At 35.9% G+C, this 21,539-nt stretch overlaps 1 protein-coding gene across 1 annotated transcript in view; it reads left to right on the top strand.

The window, feature by feature from the left end:
• LOC107041215 (dynein heavy chain 2, axonemal) overlaps positions 1–20,237 on the top strand; it is an 81,436-nt gene extending 61,199 nt beyond the window's left edge. Inside the window, exons 44-53 of the mRNA XM_015261656.1 lie at positions 1,470–1,620; positions 1,703–1,852; positions 1,931–2,063; positions 3,851–4,195; positions 7,048–7,320; positions 7,430–7,909; positions 9,716–9,992; positions 10,072–10,992; positions 19,861–20,011; positions 20,083–20,237. Coding sequence (XP_015117142.1) covers positions 1,470–1,620; positions 1,703–1,852; positions 1,931–2,063; positions 3,851–4,195; positions 7,048–7,320; positions 7,430–7,909; positions 9,716–9,992; positions 10,072–10,992; positions 19,861–20,011; positions 20,083–20,237 — 3,036 coding nt within the window. The remainder of the gene's footprint in view (positions 1–1,469; positions 1,621–1,702; positions 1,853–1,930; positions 2,064–3,850; positions 4,196–7,047; positions 7,321–7,429; positions 7,910–9,715; positions 9,993–10,071; positions 10,993–19,860; positions 20,012–20,082) is intronic.
• Positions 20,238–21,539: the final 1,302 nt, after the last annotated feature.

Here is a 21,539-nt window from a genome sequence, read left to right as displayed (position 1 = left end):
ATTTACGTTTTTATTTTCACCGTAAAAGACGCCCTTTTAAAGCCTAAATTCTGATTTTCGTGATGGAAAGAAAATTACCAGATATTATGCCGACGTTAAGGGAAGAAAAAAATTTTTTTTTCAATTGTATTTTCGTTTTTCGAGAAGAAACAAATTTTTTAAATTGTATTTTCCGTGAGATATTTCCTCAGAAATCTGATTTTGTAGGTCAAATTTATCTCCAAATGCTAAAAATTGGAGATTCAAATTTTTTTTAATCAAAAAATCAACTTAAAAAAAATCCCCAACGTAGTTTTTTACTAAATAGTTTTTCAATGTGAGGGAGGATACATTTTTAAGTTTATTGGACACCAAAAAAATGTCGCTGTTTTTAATGGATCGATTATGTTCTCGAAATTTTTTATGACGTTTAATTAGAAGGAGTGAATTTCCACAAAAAGAATGGAAAATTAGTGGAAACCGTATAAAAAATGCGAATATAATCCGAATTATAGAGAGGAAGTGCACTGGCGAAATCTGGATTACTGAGAGGAGCCCTCCCAACTATAGAGTAGTAAAAGACTAAGTACAACGACTAAGTATGACGACCACGAAATATAAAGGTAGCATTAATCAATGAAGATTATCCATAATATTTGGGCAGATAATTTTATTTCTTGAGATTCTAATAGAAATTTTGATAAATGAATAAATTTCAAAATGCGTCTTCTCCCCACTTTTTACAATTGAGAAGCAAAAATTTATGATCGTATTCCAAAAACTATATTTTTTAAATACGATGGGAATTAGTGTTAAGTTGACTTTTTGATCAAATCAAATTTGAATCCCCAAATTGAAAAAAAAATTGAAAAAAATCATGAATACTCAGCGTCAATGAAATGACCTTTTACACAGAATTATTATTTTTTAAAGATTCATTGTTTATAAGTAAATAATTAAAATTGTTTCGGAAATCTTTTTTTTCAGGCATGAAATCGGTTTCTGATAAAATGCTGAATTTGAATAAATTTGAATAAATTAAAGGTTTCCAAACTTCTCCTTAAGCAGGACTCAATTGACAATTTCAGATGACGAAAGATGAAAAAAACCATCGAGATAACGTTCGAAAGATAGTACACCCGGGCCTTAAATCGAATAAAAAATGTGGTGCAAAACCATGTCGGACGTGTTCGCCTCATGTGGGGCATAAAATGGACTCAGTCTAAATTATTTCGCTTCTCCAGATACCCCACAACACCCAAGAGTCATTCGATAGCTATTTTCCTCAACCAAAGACTTTCAAATTTCCCCTCGGTACCCCCTTAATTAATTTTTTTTTTCACCCGACTTGAGCGCTCGAGGATTTGAGACGATCGATTCGCCAAAGCGGCCAAGGACACGAATGACTCATAGGTGGGGCTTAAGGGTGGAATGAATCAATACATAGAGCCCATTTAAACAATGAACAATTTTTTAATTAATATTTCAAGGGTCTCGAAGTTATAGATTTCGGCTCTCCCGATTTTGTGAGAACCCTCGAGCGATCACTGCAATCGGGCAAGCCAGTGCTTTTAGAAAATGTGGGTGAAACCCTCGATCCAGTGTTGAATCCAATTCTCCACAGAACATTAGTGAAATTAGGTTTGTCGAGTTGATTAAATTTTCTTCCGTCATCGCCGCAATTATTTCTTAATAATATTGAAATTAATGTTGAATTCATTAGGCGACGGTTTCGTCATGAAATTCAACGACAAGATGATCAGTTACAACGATAAATTCCGATTTTTCATCACGACGAAACTACCCAACCCGCACTATTCTCCAGAGATATCCACAAAGACTACATTATGTAACTTCGCCATTAAGGAGCAAGGTAAGACTAATGGACCCTCCTACACTGGCCTATCATGATTCCCGTGACAGGAGTTGCATGTACTTTGATGTTTCTTAGGTTTGGAAGCCCAACTCCTTGGCATCGTAGTTCGAAGGGAGAAACCACAGTTGGAAGAGCAAAAGGATAACTTGGTCCTTACGATCGCAAAAGGCAGGAGGACACTCCGAGAGCTGGAGGACAAGATTCTCCAGTAACTAATATAAACAAATTATTTTCTCATGAATTAAAATGTGGGGGGTTCTCCCACGGACTCGTATGGCGGGCATCTTTAGTACTGTACACTCACGGAATTTCATAGGGGAGGATGGGGCAAAACGGCCCCCCTTCAATCGTCAATATTTTCCGATTCAATAATCCGATTGGGATGAGTTAGAGCTCGTTTTGAAGAATGAAAAATTATCTTCAAAATGAAGTCAAAACTGGGAATTTTCACAATGTCATTCACAAGTTATTGACAATTGAAGGGGGGCCGTTTTGCCCCACCCTCCCCTAATTAAACAAGAGGACAATTGCATTTTTTATGAATGAGAATAGTTACTGTTGCTGATAAATTAGCAATTTGCTCTTTTTTTTTATTTCTTTTTTTATTTTGCTTTTTTTTTTGCTCTTTTTTTTTTATTTCACTATTTTTTTCTTCTATTTTTTCATGTCATAGTACTATCATCAATTGATGTCATCAAAATTTTGCGTATTATTTCGTTTTGTCAGATGATTCTACATTCAGATCCTCTCAAGACTCGAATTCGTTTTCAGTCAAGGTTTAATCAGTGAACAGCCGGGATTTAATCGGGGTTTATTCAGGATTTAGCCAGAGTTTAACCCAGGTTCTGTCAGAAGTTAGTCGGGACCATGAATCAACATGAATAAGTATTCAACATAATAGACTAGTCCCTGAGTTTAATAGAGATAGAGATTTTTATATAAAAAGCTCATGACGGTATTGTGTAACTTGATAAGCAATGATGGACTCACCATTTTTCAACTTGATTAAGAAGGCATTGAAATATACTTTTCAAGCCCTGATTTAATTGCTATTACTAATTATTCTTTCAGTAATCACGAAAAAACCGATTTTCTCTTTCAAATCGCATAAACAATGCGCTGTAACTCAACAACGAATTGTGGACCCCCATCATATTCTGATAGAATCAAGAGGGTACTGTTATCAATTTTTCGAGCCATGACTAATTCCATTTTGGTGACAATTTTTTGAGTGATTCCTGAAAAAGCGGTAAAACAGTTCAAGTCAATTCAACTCTCAGCAGATTTTTTTAGGCATATCTCCGAATCTAAGGGAGTTAGCCAAATTTTTGTACTTACCTTTTTTGTAGCTCTAACTTCGCTCTCCAAAAAATGTCCTAACAAAAATTTTGCAATCTGCCTTAGATTCCGAGATATTCATTGAAAACTAACCAATACTAAAAATCGGCTTAAACCGTTTTACGGCTGCGCTAATGATAACAAAAATTGGAATCTTAAATTAGAGTGATTCCAAAGCTGCCATTCGGAAGCAAAAATCCAATCCCATTATTTACCCCTGCAAGCATAAAAATATTAAGCTTTCATGTTCTGTGACATTCCAAGTGATAGCCCCGCAAAATTAGAGAATCGTAAAATATACGGTTGCCAATACTTCTATCGGCGGAAGCGAGCATCGGAAATTTGGAGACCAGATATATTCCCTCCCAGACATAAATTCGAAAGCATGATAAGCTCGTGCTTTTCCCACGGAAGGAAATACACACGATGTTCGTTCTTTATTCGCGGAAATCACGAATTAAAGTGATGGCGACTGGGGCGCAAGAGGGACGGGTAAACCCGTATGTAACTACCCCCCTAAGTGTCTTTCCAGATCAAACGGAAACAATCAATCTCCCGCGTCTTCCAAACGCAAAAAATTTCACAAGTTAAATTTTATCTCGTTTTTATATTCCAAGGGCACAGCTTTTTGTTTTTCAAGCGACGATATAATTTCAGATTACTCACTGTGGCATCGGGCCCTCTGCTTGAGGACCTAGACCTGCTCAACACTCTGCAGTCGGCAAAAGTCACTTCCGTTTCTGTCGAAGAGTCGCTGATTACTTCTGAGAAAACGGAGCAGGAAATTGACAAAGCGAGAGGAGAATATAGAACTTGTTCGCAACGCGCTGCCACTCTATTTTTCGTCTTGAACGATATGAGTCACGTCGATCCAATGTACCAATTTTCTTTGGACTCGTACATCGTACTTTTTAAAATATCCATTGACAAGAGTCCGAGGAGGGCCCAACTCAACGAGAGAATCGATATATTGAACGACTACCACACATACGCAGTCTACAAGTAACCGAATTGTTTAAGGATGTTTAGCCAAAAGCCACACTATTCACCGTAATTTTAATATTGTCTCGTATGCCAGGTTCACTTTTGAGCCACACATTAGTAATAATCTTGATCCTTCCATCGGGGCATCCTATAGTGAGAAATTAATTTCTGAAAATCACTTCTTGTAACATTACGCTTAGGGAAGAAACGTGACCGTGTGAACTTTGATCGAGATGTTGCATGGGTTAGACACTCAAAATATTGAAACAAAACCACAAGTCATTTACTTTAGACTATGGAGAATCTCTCGCCGGCGAGAACAAGTAGGGGACCGGGCCATATAGGCGTGATATCTTCGATTGATTTTCGAATTGCTCTAAAAAAAAATTGACCGCCGTTACGAGTCGAGCAACGCGACGACACCGCACAACAGCTGATCGAGGTCGGTAAAGTCGGTGACGATAATTCAGTGCTGGAAGCATATGGACACGTATAACACACACAAACATTCATCTCACTGTTACAACCCCACTACTAGCCGAAGCGTGCGATGTTGCCCGATCAAAATTCGACTGTTACCACTGCAGTCACAAGTCCTCCATTATTTATGAACATTTTCTTTAATTATTGTTTTTGAGACCGGAAAAGTACGCCATAACACTTCTAATTTGATGAGAAAAATAATTTGTAACATGAATGATTTATTTAGTCAATTTTATTTTTATTTTTAATTGAGTTGTGCACTTGATAGGTTCAACATTCTTAATGGAAAACCTAGCGAATTCGCTAGAGAATTCTGTTGGATTTCTATTGAACTTTTTATTAGGTTTTGGCCGATTGTATTGAAATGGTCAATGAAAATATTCTATTGAAAAGATAGTCAATTGAATTAGATGCCCGATCAAAATTCAACTGTTACCACTGCAGTCACAAGTAGAGATGCAAAATGACCGTCATTTTTTAGATCGCGTCATATGACCAAAACATGACGGTCATGTGACGCACAAATTTTCCAACTACAAATGATTGTCACAAATCATTTGTAACCAAATTGTTGTCAAACCATCTGTATAGTTGCATAATGACGGTCATAACTAATTTCCAATTTGTGACGGTCATGAATAAAACAAAATAGTTTCTTCTATATGGATGTAAAAAAATCGTGATTTCCATTTCAAAATGCGGATTGGGCCAATACAAAAGGAATTCAACTGAAAATTGACCGAGAAAAAAATAAAGTTTCATCTGTATAGATGAAAAATGACTGTCATTTTTTCTTGATAAGTTGCGACGGTCACAGAAGGGGGAGGAGGAATTGTGACAGCCGTCATGACGCCTCTTGAACATTTTGAACATTTTCTTTAATTATTTTTTTTGAGACCGGAAAAGTACGCCATAACACTTCTAATTTGATGAGAAAAATAATTTGTAACATGAATGATTTATTTAGTCAATTTTATTTTTATTTTTAATTGAGTTGTGCACTTGATAGGTTCAACATTCTTAATGGAAAACCTAGCGAATTCGCTAGAGAATTCTGTTGGATTTCTATGGAACTTTTTATTAGGTTTTGGCCGATTGTATTGAAATGGTCAATGAAAATATTCTATTGAAAAGATAGTCAATTGAATTAGATGCCCGATCAAAATTCAACTGTTACCACTGCAGTCACAAGTAGAGATGCAAAATGACCGTCATTTTTTAGATCGCGTCATATGACCAAAACATGACGGTCATGTGACGCACAAATTTTCCAACTACAAATGATTGTCACAAACAATTGTAACCAAATTGTTGTCAAACCGTCTGTATAGTTGCATAATGACGGTCATAACTAATTTCCAATTTGTGACGGTCATGAATAAAACAAAATAGTTTCTTCTATATGGATGGAAAAAAATCGTGATTTCCATTTCAAAATGCGGATTGGGCCAATACAAAAGGAATTCAACTGAAAATTGACCGAGAAAAAAATAAAGTTTCATCTGTATAGATGAAAAATGACTGTCATTTTTTCTTGATAAGTTGTGACGGTCACAGAAGGGGGAGGAGGAATTGTGACAGCCGTCATGACGCCTCTTGAACATTTTGAACATTTTCTTTAATTATTTTTTTTGAGACCGGAAAAGTACGCCGTAGCACTTCTAATTTGATGAGAAAAATAATTTGTAACGTGAAGATATATTTAGTCAATTTTTCTTTTCAACTGAGTTGTCCACTTGAAAGGGAAACATCCTGAAGAATAGAAAAGATGTGTGAATGCGATGGTTTTTTGTTGAATAGAATTCTACATTGCGTTTAATTCCCATGACGAATTGGAAGAAACTCTTTCGACACCGGAGGGAAAATATATGTTCCGAAGAGCGATACTTCTTTTAGTTTTTTTACGTAGAAATTATTCAAATCACTCCAAAGTGGTGTGAATACACTACGGTTGCGCCGTTGAGTGTATTCGGAAAAAGTAAATGCAAAAGCCAAAAAAAGCTACTCAACGTTGACAATTTTTTCCATTAATTCTAACTTTAATGAGTGGAAAAAATTGATCCATCAAATTCTTTTGGGATTTTTGTTCACACTACTGTAACACTCCGTTAAAAAAAACAAAGTCTTGAAAAATGCGGGAAAAAAGTAGAACAATCATAAAAAAAATATTTCGAACACAAAAAAGGCCAAAATAGATTCAGAATTTGTAATTGAAATATCTTTTTTTTTGTCAGTGATGAATTTTCTGCGAGAACAATACCTCAAGCCTAAATTACGTTTAGAAAAACGTAAACTACGCTTAGCAAAACTCATCGGACCTTTGAATAAAGGCCCCTGCGATTAAAAGATTTCCGTTCAGTCCCCCCTCAAGTCAGTGAAAATTTCAGAAATACATGCCAAGGATTATTCGAAAAAGACAAACTTCTCTTCTCCTTCAACATGTGTTCGAAAATCCTGGAAGCCCGAGGGGAGATGATCCCCCAAGAATACGATTTTCTTCTGAAAGGTGGAATAGCGCTAGAGCGTGAAAATCAGCCGGACAAACCTGTCGACTGGCTGACACGCGAAACCTGGGACAATCTCACAGAACTTGATAAACTTTCCGGCTTTCATGGAGTTGCCGGGTCTTTCGAGCAGTTCCCAAGGGATTGGCACAATTGGTAAGTTATTGGAATTTTCTCTATTTTGTGAGCATAAATTCAATTTTATCGCACTAGCTAGACAAATATTTGAAATATTTGATAAGAAAAACATGTAAAATGAATGTAGGTACATAAATACTGAGCCAGAAACGAAATCGTTGCCAGGAGAATGGGAGGAAAATCTCAATGAATTCCAAAAGATGCTTATCATACGTAGCTGTAGATTCGATCGCATGACGTTCTGTATCACCTCATTTATTATTCACAATCTTGGTCAACGATTTGTTGAACCACCTGTGCTGGATATAAAAGCAGCATTCAAGGATTCAATTGCCCAGACACCGCTCATATTTGTTCTTTCATCGGGAGTAGACCCTTCCAGTGCTCTATCACAATTGGCTGAGGGTCAGGGTATGAGTCATAAGTTTATGACACTGTCGCTGGGGCAGGGGCAATCACCAATCGCGAGGGGATTGATTCAGAAAGGGGCTCAGGAAGGCGCCTGGGTATTTCTCGCAAATTGCCATCTCTCTCTCAGTTGGATGCCCGAATTGGATAAAATTATTGAGAGACTTGCCAGTAATAAGACTCTACATCCAGATTTCAGGTATATTAATTGAATAGTTTGAATGGAATGATTGCACTGGAAAAACTAGTGTCTTGAGGACCTCTCGATTTTAGACACTGAAATGTGTCTTGAAATAACGGATTACTGACTGTGGAATATTGAGACAGAACAACAGATTTTTTTATGTCTTCAAATTTAACCCTAGTCTGGTCACCCTACGCGACCCAACGACTTGGTCACGTCCACGGGGAAGTGCCGCCGTGTTATTTAGGCCCGAAAGTTGCCAAATTCACTCTACACTGCCCGGGCGCGTTTAGCGAGTTTCCGGCAACGTCGCGTAACAGGGACTTTCATTCAACATGGGAAAAAATAATTCCTCTGTGAGGAAAAAATTGTTTTCTTCAGGAATTTCGAGAATTATGTTGTTCTGAAACTACTCTAATTTTTTAGATACTTTAATTGGAAAAGTCAAATTTTTTTGAATTTTTCCGATCAGCCACTCAATGGCAATTCAAGAAAAACGACGGGCTGCGGCGTTTCCCTCATGTGGTGACCAATCTAGGGTTAAGGGGAGACTCCGGTGAGTTTTGAACTCCACGGTTTATTGAAGTGAGGATCTCCCTGTATGATTATTTTTCCTACATTCTCTCAAAAAACAAGTGGAGAATTGCATTTTATAATAAATGAGTATAGTTATTATTGCTATAAATTAGCAATTGGCTCCCGAATGGGTTCTCTTTTTTTTATTATTATTTCACTATTCTTTTCTTCTATTTTTTCATGTCATAGTACTTTCATAAATTGAAATATCATCAAAATTTTGCGTATTATTCCGTTCTGTCAAATAATTCTATATTCAGACCCTCTCAAGACTCGAATTCGTTTTCGGGATTTAACCAGGGTTTATTCAGGATTTAGCCAGAGTTCAACCCACGTTCTGTCAGAAGTTAGTCGGGACCATGAATCAATATGAATAAGTATTGAACATAATAGACTAGTACCTGAGTTTAATAGAGATGGAGATTTTTATATAAAAAGCTCATGACGGTATTGTGTAACTTGATAAGCAATGATGCTGTTCTCACCATTTTTCAACCTGATTAAGAAGCCATTGAAATATACTTTTCAAGCCCTGATTTAATTGCTATTACTGATTATTCTTTCAGTAATCATGAAAAAACCGATTTTCTCTTTCAAATCGCATAAACAATGTGCTGTAACTCAACAACGAATTGTGCGACCCCCATCATATTCTGATAGAATCAAGAGGGTATTGTTATCTATTTTTTCAGCCATGACTAATTCCATTTTGATGACAATTTTTTGAGTGATCGTTGAAAAATCAATTTTTGGAAAAATGTAAATTTTTTCGCATCTGTATAAAAAAATTACTAATTTCATATTCATGAAAATTCTTATGAAATTCGATTGATCTCTTGTAAGAAAATTCCGAGAAAAAAAGGGAAAAATTGCAATTTTTTAATTATTTCGTCAATCCTTCTCCAAAAGTAAACATTCTAATTTTTTTTCAAATTTTTAAAATATTTTCTGACGATTCAATATCGAGATCTCATCGAGTCTCCGGGTAATTGTTTGTAGTTTTAAAAAACCTTCTAATTGCAAAATAACCCTACTATAATGAAAAAACTTTGAACACAGTGTCTAGAATGCTTGCCTCACGCTCTTAATTTGAGCCACCAAAAATGATTTCAAATCGGCGGCCCACAAACCTCTCAAAAATTAGGACAAAATTGTCTTCACTCGAGACACCATTCCCCCCAGTATTGTTCAACGAATTTTTCCTCCAGCTGTGAACTGTTAACAGAATCCTAATGTAAATTCTAGACTGTGGTTGAGTTCGAGCCCATCACCGCAATTTCCCATATCGATTCTTCAGGCAAGCGTGAAAATGACTACGGAACCGCCAAAGGGACTGAAAGCTAACATGAAACGCCTCTACGGATTAATCACAGAGGACCAATTTACCGTCTGCAAGGCAACGAGAAAATACAAGAAACTTCTTTTTGCCCTCGTCTTCTTTCACTCAATATTACTCGAACGCAGAAAGTTTCAGCAACTAGGCTGGAACATTATTTACAGTTTCAACGATTCCGACTTTGAAGTAAACCACACCGTCAGATAAAATATGCGAATGATAAGACAGAAAGGATTGAATCCACCGATTTTATGTATTTATTCAGGTCTCCGAAAATTTACTTGAAATTTACCTCGACGAGTATCCAGAGACACCATGGGAATCATTGAAATATCTAATAGCTGGAGTCTGCTACGGCGGTCACGTCACAGACGACTGGGACCGTCGCCTCCTCATGACCTACGTCCAAGAGTATTTCACAGAGGAAGTCCTCTCCCAATCCAACTACCGGCTCTCCTCTCTTCCCACCTACTACATACCCAGAGACGGATCTCTCCAGTCATACCGGGACTTCATAACAATCCTCCCAAATGCGGACAAACCCGAAGCATTTGGCCAGCACATCAATGCTGACATCAGCTCCTCAATCATCGAGACTCAAGCGGTATTCAACACTCTCATGAGTCTGCAGATGCAGATGGTCTCCACCGAAAAGAGCAGCAAGGAAGATACAGTCGTGCAAATGGTCGTCGACATGAAGACCAAATTGCCCCAGGAGATAAATTACGAAACAACAGAGAGGCTCATGGGACCGAGAAAAACGCCCCTGGATGTCGTTCTCCTTCAAGAAATTACTCGCTATAATAACCTACTCGTGAGAACAAGGTGTAGCTTGAACGATCTTGAGTGCGGCATCAAAGGGCTTGTTTTGATGTCTGAAGATCTCGAGGAGATATTCACTTATGTTCACGATGGCCGCGTGCCTCCTGCCTGGTTAACCACCTATCCATCGTTGAAACCACTCGGCTCGTGGACGCGTGATCTTGTCAGCCGAATCGAACACTTTGCCAAGTGGGCGGAAACCACTCATCCGCCTCTACTGTTTTGGCTTGCCGCCTACACCTTTCCAACTGGTTTTCTAACCGCTGTACTGCAAACATCAGCGAGACTGTGGAACATATCTATTGATTCGTTTTCTTGGAGTTTTGCTGTTTTAGATGAAAATGCTATTGTCGATACTCCAGCGGTACATATTGCTTTTACGTTTATTTTCTTCCTCCCTTATTCGTTATTTTTTGCATTCTTTTTGATGATAAAATGCACCCGGAGAAATGCTTTATCAGGATCAAATCAATATCTCTCTCCTTCCACTTTCTAGGAGAAGTTTTAGATGTGACGTAGCACCCCATGAATCAACTCCGTACTTCGGCTCTTTCTGATACGACTGTCTCTTTTTCTGGATGGAATCAATATTCTCGGATTCAAATCATTATCTTTTTATCGTGTGCCGAGGATTCGTCACTTTTCAATGAATGAATGAGGCTGTTCGTGTCGAATGGGTCAACAGCTGACTCACACTCTCGCGAAAGTTGACGGGAATTTTTTATGGGGCTCGGGAGTTTCAGAATCTATCATCTGAATTCTTTTCGGAACTTTACTATCGCCCGTCTATACAAAAACAAAGTCATGAATCAAGTAGACGAATGTGATTTGGGATGAGTAGAACTGAATCATGTCGGGAGAGTATTTCGTACTGCTGTCGATGGCTTGAGGGGTGTTTTAGTGAAGAATGGGGAAAGGTAATGCAGTCGAGGTCTGATGCGATTCAATTCAAGTCGAGTTGATACTTGATTCTACACTGTTGAAAAAATTTAACTGAATTTTCCTGAAAATTACACTGAATTCAATTTAACGGAAAAAAGTCTACATGAAGAGAAATGTTCAGTAAAAATTACGGAACTCACAATTCCCTCACCGATTACGGAATCGACTGAGGAAATTTAAGTGTATCATTTTTCACAGGAGATTCAGATAAAAATTACGGAAGGCTCTGGAAAAATTCTGTGACAGTTCTGTAAAGTTTTCTACAACCACATTTTTATTGAATATTTCTCTCCGTGTACGAAACTTCAAGTTTCCCTGAAAATTAAAGGGAATTCATGATTTTTCAGTGGAAGAACCATGAAGATTTCGAAATTTCCATGAATTTTCAATGTAAACATGATAATTCGATAAGAAACTGCTCTGAAATTTCAAAAAATTATAAATTTAAGGACATTTTTGTTTGAATTTTCGTAATTTTCACTAATTTTCAGGGAATAATTTGACTGAAATTTAAAATTTTCATGAATTTTACACGAAAACCACGAATTTTCAATGGTAAAATTCCCTGAAATTTCAATGAAACCGTCACTTGTTTCATATTTCAAGACTGAAATCTGGAAACTTCGTTGAAAATTTTTTAACAGTGTACACTAAGAGAAAAATCGACATAATATCACAAAAATCATTTCTTGAGCGAACAACATCGCAAACATATTTGATCAAATTATGGTAGTTTTCAGAGAAGAAATCGGTGCTCTTTGAGTTAAGAAGAAAGTTATTGAATGAAAAGATGATGTCTTTTTTCGAAATGAGATAATATTCCTTAAAAGACAAGAATAGTTTGACAGAACGAAAAGAAGATATTGCTTCCCTTCGAACTTTTTTTAGGCCGTATGACGAATAATATTTTTTTTTATCCTAACGGTTGTAAGCAGCGCTGCCTTACGGCCGGACTGAGAAAATAAACCATTTTACGGACAGTACGGTAATAAAAACCCTTCTGACAAGGGCGAGGCCGCAGTGCAGACCGAGGGTATCACGACTAAATAACTTTGCAAAAATAATTTCAACCATTATCAACTTCTACTAAATTCATTGAGACAATATCCACAAACGGATGAGCCAATGTGGGATTGTTAACATCCCCTAAAAGTCCCTAAAAGTCCCTAGGATTGATGAGGAAAATATTCGGCTACATAAATTCAGAATTATTGAAATATTCATAAGTAAAAATTTCATTATTAATGATAAATTCTGTTGATTTGTGGAAGAAAAAAAGTTGTAAATCCATTGAGCATTGAGAATTTTTCGGTATTTGATAGAATGAAAATAATTTTGTGTGAATCATTTTTATTTCCACGCGTTGAAATAAAAACCGCGTCATTTTTTTTTCAATTCTCTGTCTTTTGATGAATCCTCGCCATCGCAACTCGTATTCTCAATTTAATTGAGGGCAGGGCAACGCCCTGGATCTGTTGTATTCGTATAATCAACTTGTTCATAATTTCACAATTCCCATTGTAAATTTTCCGGAAGTCTTTATATAATATCGATTACACTCCCAAAAACAGAACATTTATTTGCATAGAGGGAGTGGGGTGGAGTTAAAAGCAGGGCAGAATGAGACCAGGAGGCAAAATCCGACCCGCACTCAAATTCAGATTTTACATCATTTGAGACAGCACAGGGAGGGTCCCTGAGAGGTTCACAAGGCCGGGTTAACGGAGAGTTAAACGCGAAAGGATCAATATCAAGGATTGAGCCTCATGTTCCCGAAGAATTCAAAAATTGAATTATTTTGGAAAATTAATAATTAATCTACGTCAAATAAATCGCGTGAAATTAGTTAAATCGAACTGCCACCTGACATTATCATTCGTCGTCTCTTGCGTGTACGTAGGGCGGGCAACACCCTCGTTCGTTGTCATCTCTTCTTTCCGGTGAATTAATTCAGTAGTCAAGTTGTACAGGGTAACCGAGTTCATTCCTCCCATCTCCCTAAATTGTGAGATACCTCGCCAATGAATGTTTTTCAAAAAGAAACATGAGAATATTTTCGAGGTAAATTATTGTGGGTTCGGAAGGAGGCCCTTGAAAAAATCTCAATTACAAGCAAATGGAAATGTTATGTGGATTCCCATGTGCCGTTACGCTCGGCTGTTATTGGGGGATCGATAGGTACAATGTAACGAAAATGTTGAATTCATTTCCTCAGTCGTCGCCGTTTCACTATTGCATTGCCGGTAGAAATGACAATTCATTAATTTTAATTAGAAAATTGAGGATGTTTATCAAAAAGTTCAGGACTTGAAAAAAATTCTTTTCTTTTTTTAACACTGGTCTGGTCACCCCGTGACTCGGAAACACTGTTAGAATTTTTTTTTATTTCAGGGAAACGATGACAGTAATTCTCATGAGAGTGACATGAATCGGATTTAGGGGAAAATAGTTATGAAATTTCAAGTTTTCGGTAGAATTCAAAGAAATTCATGAGTTTTCAGAGGGGCGAGATGTAAATTTGACTTCATTGAATTTTCAATGGAATTCATGGACGAAAAAATTTAATGGAAATCCTATCGAATTCAATTTTTCTATATAACTTATTCTTATCGTATATTTTCTGTAGAATTTGCTCGACTCAAATTTTCCAAGTTTTTTCGTTTGATTTTCTTGATGAGAAGAAAAGAAAAATAGAATGAAAAAAACTTAGAAAATTTGAGTCGAGCAAATTCTACAGAAAATATACGATAAGAATAAGTTATATAGAAAAATCGAATTCTGTTGACTTTTTCTCTAAAATGTTTTCTATTGAACATGTCAATGGAATCAGCCAAAAACTAATAGAAAGTTCAATGTAAATTTAATAGAATTTTCTGACGAATTCGATAGGTTTTTCTATTAAATTTTTTCGTGCGTGTGTTGATCCAAAATTGCCAACACCTGAAAAAATGTCAACTCTTTCTTTAACTGATGGGGGGAGTTATCTCCTGGATTTTCATGAAAATTTTAGTACACGAACTCGAGTTGATTACTCAGAAATGGAACAGGCAATATATGATGAGTGCAAGTATTAGCATACGGTTATATGGGAGTTAAAGTTCTAAATATCTGCATTATTTGCCTGGGCATCCCAGGTTTCCCTGGAAGTTGGATCCAATATATTTTCTCACATTGCGTTCTATTTTTGATGCCATTTTTTGAATCTTCCAGATGGTAAATTATCAATTTAAAAATAAATCCCGCAAGAGTCTGTTTTAAAAAAGAACATTCGTTAATTTAATTTCGTCCAACCATCAGCAACTAATTTTTATTAATTACCAGAAATGTTGGTTTCAGAGATTCGCTCATCAGTCCAGAAAAATTACAGAGTGTTCCTTGAGGTCCCCCCAGAGAGATGCTTTTCCCAAACATCTCGATAGCTCTATAACAGACGAACGGAAGTGTTATGTGGATTCCCACATTCTGATAAGCTTGTCTGTTATTGAGGGATCGATAGGTACAATCTAATAAAAATGTTGAAGTCATCTTTTTACTGCTCGCCGATCCACTATTACATTATTAATAGAAATGATAAAATTAATTTCTTCGAACATTAAAGATGTTTACCCAAAATCTCAGACACTTAACTAATTTTTAATTGAGTGCATCAACCCGCTTTGATTTCTCATAAATAGAATATTCCAAGTTTTCCCTGGAAATTGGATTTAATATATTTTTTCACATTATTTTCTATTTCTAATGAAATTTTTTGAATTTTCCAGAAGATGAATTGTCAGTTTGAAAATAAATCCCGAAAGAGCCAGTGTATGAGGAAAAATTTGTTAATTTGCTAATTTTCTTTGTTAATTTGTGAATTTTCCTTCATTATCAGAAATGTTGATTTTATGTTCCCACATGAATCCCGAAAAGTTACAGAATGTTCCTTGAGTCCCCCTGGAGAGATGCTCTTCCCAACCATCTCGATAGCTCAATAACAGACGAACGTAAGTGTTATGTGGATTCCCACATTCTGATAAGCTTGTCTGCTATCGAGGGATCGATAGGTACAATCTAATAAAATTGTTGAATTCATTTCCTTATTGTTCACCGATCCACTATGGTATTACTAATAGAAACGGCAATTAATTCCTTCGAAAGTTAAACAAGTTTATCTAAAATTGCAATTTTTGATAGAAAAATTCTACGGGATTTCTATTGTCTATTTGTTTTTGGCAGATTTTATTGACATGTTCAATAAAAAATATTATACAGAAAAAGGCAATTGAATTTGATTTTTCTATTCAACTCATTCTACTGAGATATTTTGGACAGAATTTCCTCGGCTCAAATTTTCTAAGTTTGTTCGTTTGATTTTCGTGATGGAAAGAAAAGAAAAAAGAATGAAAGAGACTTGAAAAATCTGCGCCGAGAAAATCCTATAGAAAATATCTCAATTGAATAAGTCGTGTAAAAAAATCGAATTCTATCAACTTTTTCTGCAGAATATTCCAATAGAATCGGCCGAAAACTAATATAAAAAGCAAAAAAATTTAGTATTTCTAAATCTGATGAAAACAATAATAGAAAATAATAATTTATGATCATCTATTAAAATAAAAAAATTAATTTTCAATTTATAATAATAATAGAAAATAATGTTTTTCTAGTATCATCAAATCTAGTATTTTTTTGTTAATCTGGTATTTTGGAATACTAAAGTTCAATAGAAATCCAATACGATTGTCTAGCAAATTCGCTAGGTTTCTTTCAGGAGCTAAAGTTTTAAATATCTGCATTATTAGCCTGGGGATCCCCAGTTTTCCCTGGAAGTTGGATTCACTATATTTTTTACATTGCGTTCAATTTTTAATTCCGTCAATTATCATTATTAATTCATCAATTATCATTAACAATTTGAAAAGTAGAAATTGTTAATTTCATTTCGTCGAAGCCACGGCAACTAATTCCTCTTAATTATCATAAACGTTGCTTTCACCTCGTTTTTTTCCTTGAACATGAAAAAATTAGATCCTCGAAAATGGACTAACACCTTTACCGCACTCGGTGAGATGATCAATACAGTTTTTCCCGGTTTTCTCATTTTATGCCCCGACTTGACTACAGTAATTTCTGAAATGAAGCCTGCACGCGGCATCCCTTGGCGTACGTTTTCATGAAAAGAGTCAAATCTTCAATTCCTCCGGGGGATAAGATACGACTCATAATATTGATCCTTCCTCGTTTGAGTCTCCTCTGACACTGGTTGGCGAACCTTTCTTTCTATACTATTTCAGATAATGTAAAATCTCAATTTGAGTGGAGGTCGGATTTTTCCTCGTGCTCTCATTTTGCCCCGCGTTTTATTTCATCCCACTCACCCCTAGCACGTGCATTCTGTATTTTTTAAGTGCAATCAGTATTGTCTCCAACTTTCTAAAGATTTCCAGGAGACATTGCGATTTTTTCTGTTTTTTAAAGTGTGAAATTCTGAACGAAAAAAGCCTGGGTACAATAGATCGACGGTTTTACTCACCCTTAAGGTACTGCATCCCAAGACAATCGCACTCAAAAGTTAGTGCCCGTGAAAATAGTTAACTCATCAGTACGATGAATAAAAGCCCCTGCGATTTTGAAATTTCAGTGCAGGCTCTCCTTAATTGTGCTCTAAATACGTATTTTTATTATGAGAATCTGTGAAAAATCTAAAATGTACACAAAATGTACATAAATATTGAATCGATATCCTAAATACCTCGCAAGCCTGTCGCCTCCGTCGTCTATTCTCACGTCACGGAGGCGCGCAAGCGCATGCCGTCAGTCTAGTCAAGAATAAATGGAGGGAAATGATGCAATAGTCGTAACAACCTAAACATTTTAATTTTTTTCAATGTAATTAGTCTTTTTGGACATTCAAAAAATTGCTAAAATACGCATTCACTTTGAACTGGAAAACACGGAAAATCAGATTTCTAATTCGCACTAGAAAAACTTGATAACTCACGAATTCATGTAATTCATAATTAGTGAATATCATAATTAGTGAATTAGTGTTAATGAGTTCATGTAAGTTGTTTTCCCTGGGGCAAGAGTGAAACCTATTTCCGTGATTTTTTCATTAAAAAAATTGACGTTTATATGACTATATTATTTTCAGTAATTTTCAAACCGCAAAAACACTGGAAATTTTGACTTGATCCGCCGAAAAAATATTAACATTAATATCGTTACGAGTAAACGAAAAGGCACTTTTCGGCACGAGGTGAACGTAGCAGCAAAAAATACTATTTCATCACGCTGTGACGAAAAGTGAACTTTTCGGCACGCTCCGCGTGCCTAAAAGTCCAATTTCCGCCACATTGTGATGAAAAATATTGTTCGTAACTCGTAAAAAAATGTTTTTTAGCTCGTGGAATTATATCACTCACCTTCAGCTCGTGATATAAACCTCCCACTCGCCAAAAAACACTTTTTTGCACTCGTTACGAAATATACTATTACCTAACGGGTTGGTAAATAACGTTTTGGCGAGTGTGAGGTGAACAGCTCGAGCCAAAGACGAAGATTGTCATCGCACTCGTCAAAAACATAATTGAAAACGAGTTACGCGATTGTATTTTATCCAACGATTCGATCAATGACGTTTTTAACGAGTGTAAAGTTTACAGCCCGAGCCAAAGGCTGGGGTTGTAATCGTTCTCGTCATAAACATGATTTACCACGAATTACATAAAAAATTTTATCGCACGACACCTGTAAACTGGCAATTTCCGCACGCGGACAGTGTGTAAAGTGCCAGTTTACAGGCGGACGTGGGACAAAAACAATAACAATGCAATTCCCCGAATGCTCGAAATTCGATTGTTCGAAATTTAACGCGAAAGATTAATCTGATTAATTGTCAGAGTCTATCCGTATTCGGTAATTGTCCGACTTTTTTTCGTCTGGATTCGCGCCAAGCGCAGTATCCAAGGGAACTTATTCGATGAAACCCTATAAAAATTTTTAATTGGCTAATTCTTTTATGAAAGTCTGTGACAAATGAACCGCGATTCCTCAAATACCGCGCTGTGATTAGCCAAAATCCAGACTCCAAAAAGCAATAAAAATCGACGAAAATCTGATAAAATGCTCGAGCGAAGGTACGTGAATGTCCTCGTACATTTTCTCATGTCATCGTGTACGAGAACAATTTATAGAAGAACCCAGCGTATTCACTAGAAAACTCTATTGCATTCCTATTGGACTTTAGCGTAAACTCTAATAGTTTTTCGCAAATTCTAAAAAATAAAATTCTGCAAAATTTTCGGTGCTTTTTTTCCCCAACAGAAATGTTTAAAAGAATATTTTATAGGAATATTTTGTTGAATTTTCTGTAGAAGAAAAAAATTGAGTGAAAAAAAAAACGACAAAAATTCAGGTCAAAAAATTTTGATAGACAATATCTAAAAATGATAAATTTTTATATGAAGATAAAATTGTTTAGACTTTTTCTATAAAATATTTTTTTGACACTGCTGCTACATTTACTCATAAACGAAAAATCTTTTCGTTCACTCGTAAACGAACAAGTCACAGTTCAGCCACTCGCTGAACGTAACATCACTGTCAAAAACTATTGTTCGACACATGTGAGCCGGGAATTTTCAACACGTGTGATTGGCAGCCCTCGGCTTCGCCTCGGGCCGCCAACTTGACATTCGTGCAAATTCCGTTCCACTCGTATCGAAATATACTATTATTGAATATCTCACTTGAGAAAGAACGCGCAGAAAAAATTCTAAATTTCCCAGTAGAATCATTGAATTTCCAATACAAATCCAATAGAATTTCATAGCGAAGGGAGTTTTATCGTACGTAATACCACAAGGGCTTCAAAATTATTAACATGAAAACATCAAAATTATTAACTAGTGGAATTATCAAAAATTATCAGTTGAATACCGTGTCGATTTTCTCTCGAGTCGAGCAAATTCTGTAGAAAATATATGAAAAGAATGAGTTATAGAAAAATCGAGTCAACTTTTTCTATTGAACTTGTTCTATTGAACATGTCAATAGAATCATCCAAAAACTAATAGAAAGTTTAATAGAAATTCAATAGAATTTTCTAACGAATTCGATAGGTTTTTCTATTAAATTTTTTCGTGCGTGCCGCGGCTGTAAACTCTTCAATTTTCTGTCTCGAAAAAGAACGCGAAACAGTTTAAATCAATTGATTTGGTGAAGCATCACTCCGCGTGTGTTTCTGAATATTTCTCCGGGAATATGATTTGTGAGGTGTCAGCTGAGTGATTAATGAGATTGATTTCAGGACGGTGTCTTTATTCGATCCATCTTTCTCGAGGGTGCAGGATGGGATAGAAAACGAGGCACACTCGCAGAACCAGCTCCCATGCAATTAATCTACGAAATGCCAGTTATTCATTTTTGCCCAACTGAGCAACTAAAGAAGAAATCAAAAGGTTAATTGGAATGTTCTCAATTACGATCTCAGGGGCGCGGACGAAAAAATAATTGTGCTCATTGTTCACAGGTCTGTACAACTGTCCTTGTTATTATTATCCAATGAGAGGAGGAACCAACAACCGTTCGGCATTCGTTGTTACTGTCGATCTCGAAAGTGGATACCAGAGTTCGGATTTTTGGGTCAAACGCGGAACTGCCCTTCTGCTGAGCCTTGCTACTTGATTAGCTATTTAATTTTGTGTAAATATTACTTTAGTTCTGGAGATTTAAATCGGAAGTAAATTTTGAATGAAAGTTAATGTACTGCCAATGACTACTAGTTTGGCCGCACTACTTTAAAGTAGCATGAACATAAATTTAATTTTGAAGATTAAAATCTGGAAAAAATCTCGGAAAATCAGAAAAAATGAATAAAAATTCAATGTCCAATATGAAAATTATCGGCAGTGTCAGATTTTTGTAATAAATAATTCAGTAGCGAAGCGGTAAACCGGGTTAAGTCGATTTTTACTATTGGCTAGTTTTTGACGAATATCTCGGAATCTAAGAGAGATAGAAAGATTTTTGTCATGACCTTTTTTGTAGAGCCAATAGAGCGTTATAAAAGAAGTTATGAGAAAAATTTTGCTATCTCTCTTAGATTCCGAGATATTCAACAAAAACTGGCTAATAGTCAAAATCGACTTTACTCGGTTTACCGCTTCACTACTGAATTTGTTTCTACGTTTCCGAAATGGCGTGTGATGTCAAAACACTAGTCAAACGAGAGACTATTGAGTAAAAAAATTAATGAAGAAAGAATTTGATGGATCAATTTCTTTATCCTCATCAAAGGTGGAATTCATAGGGAAAACTTTTTGACGATGAATAATTTTTTTTAGTTTTTTGATATTATTTTTCCTCGGTACAGTCAACGACTCACGTAGTTCATTCATACCACTTTAAAGTAGCATAAACATAAATTTAATTTTGAAGATTAAAATCTGGAAAAAATCTCGGAAAATCGAAAAAAATTAATAAAAATTCAATGTCCAGTATGAAAATTATCGACAGTGTCAGATTTTTGTAATAAATAATTTATGTTTCTACGTTCCCGAAGTGGCGCGTGATGTCGAAACGCTAGTCAAACAAGAGACTATTGAGTAAAAAAATTATAAAAAAAAATTTTACAGATCAATTTTTGACACTCATCACAGCTAGAATTAATGGGAAAATTTTTTAATGATGAATAATTTTTTTTGCTTTATTGAGTTTATCTTTCCTCGTTACACTCAACGACTCAACTAGTTCATTCATACCACTTTAAAGTAGTACAATCATACCTTTAATTTTGAAGATTAAAATCTGCAAAAAATCTCGAAAAATCAGAGAAAATAAATAAAAATTCTACGCGCAATATGAAAATCATCGTCCGTGTCAGACATTTGTAATAAATAATTTATTTTTCTACATTCCCGAAATGGCGCGTGATGTTGAGCCACCCTAGCCAAACGAGAGACTATTGTCAAAAAAAAATAATTCAAG

This window comes from Diachasma alloeum, unplaced genomic scaffold, assembly GCF_001412515.2.
Source record: "Diachasma alloeum isolate Michigan unplaced genomic scaffold, Dall2.0 Dall_scaffold_00359, whole genome shotgun sequence".
In the NCBI taxonomy this organism is placed as follows: domain Eukaryota; kingdom Metazoa; phylum Arthropoda; class Insecta; order Hymenoptera; family Braconidae; genus Diachasma; species Diachasma alloeum.
The sequence above is the reverse complement of the archived record's forward strand: the minus strand, read 5'-3'. Positions and strand labels throughout refer to the sequence as shown.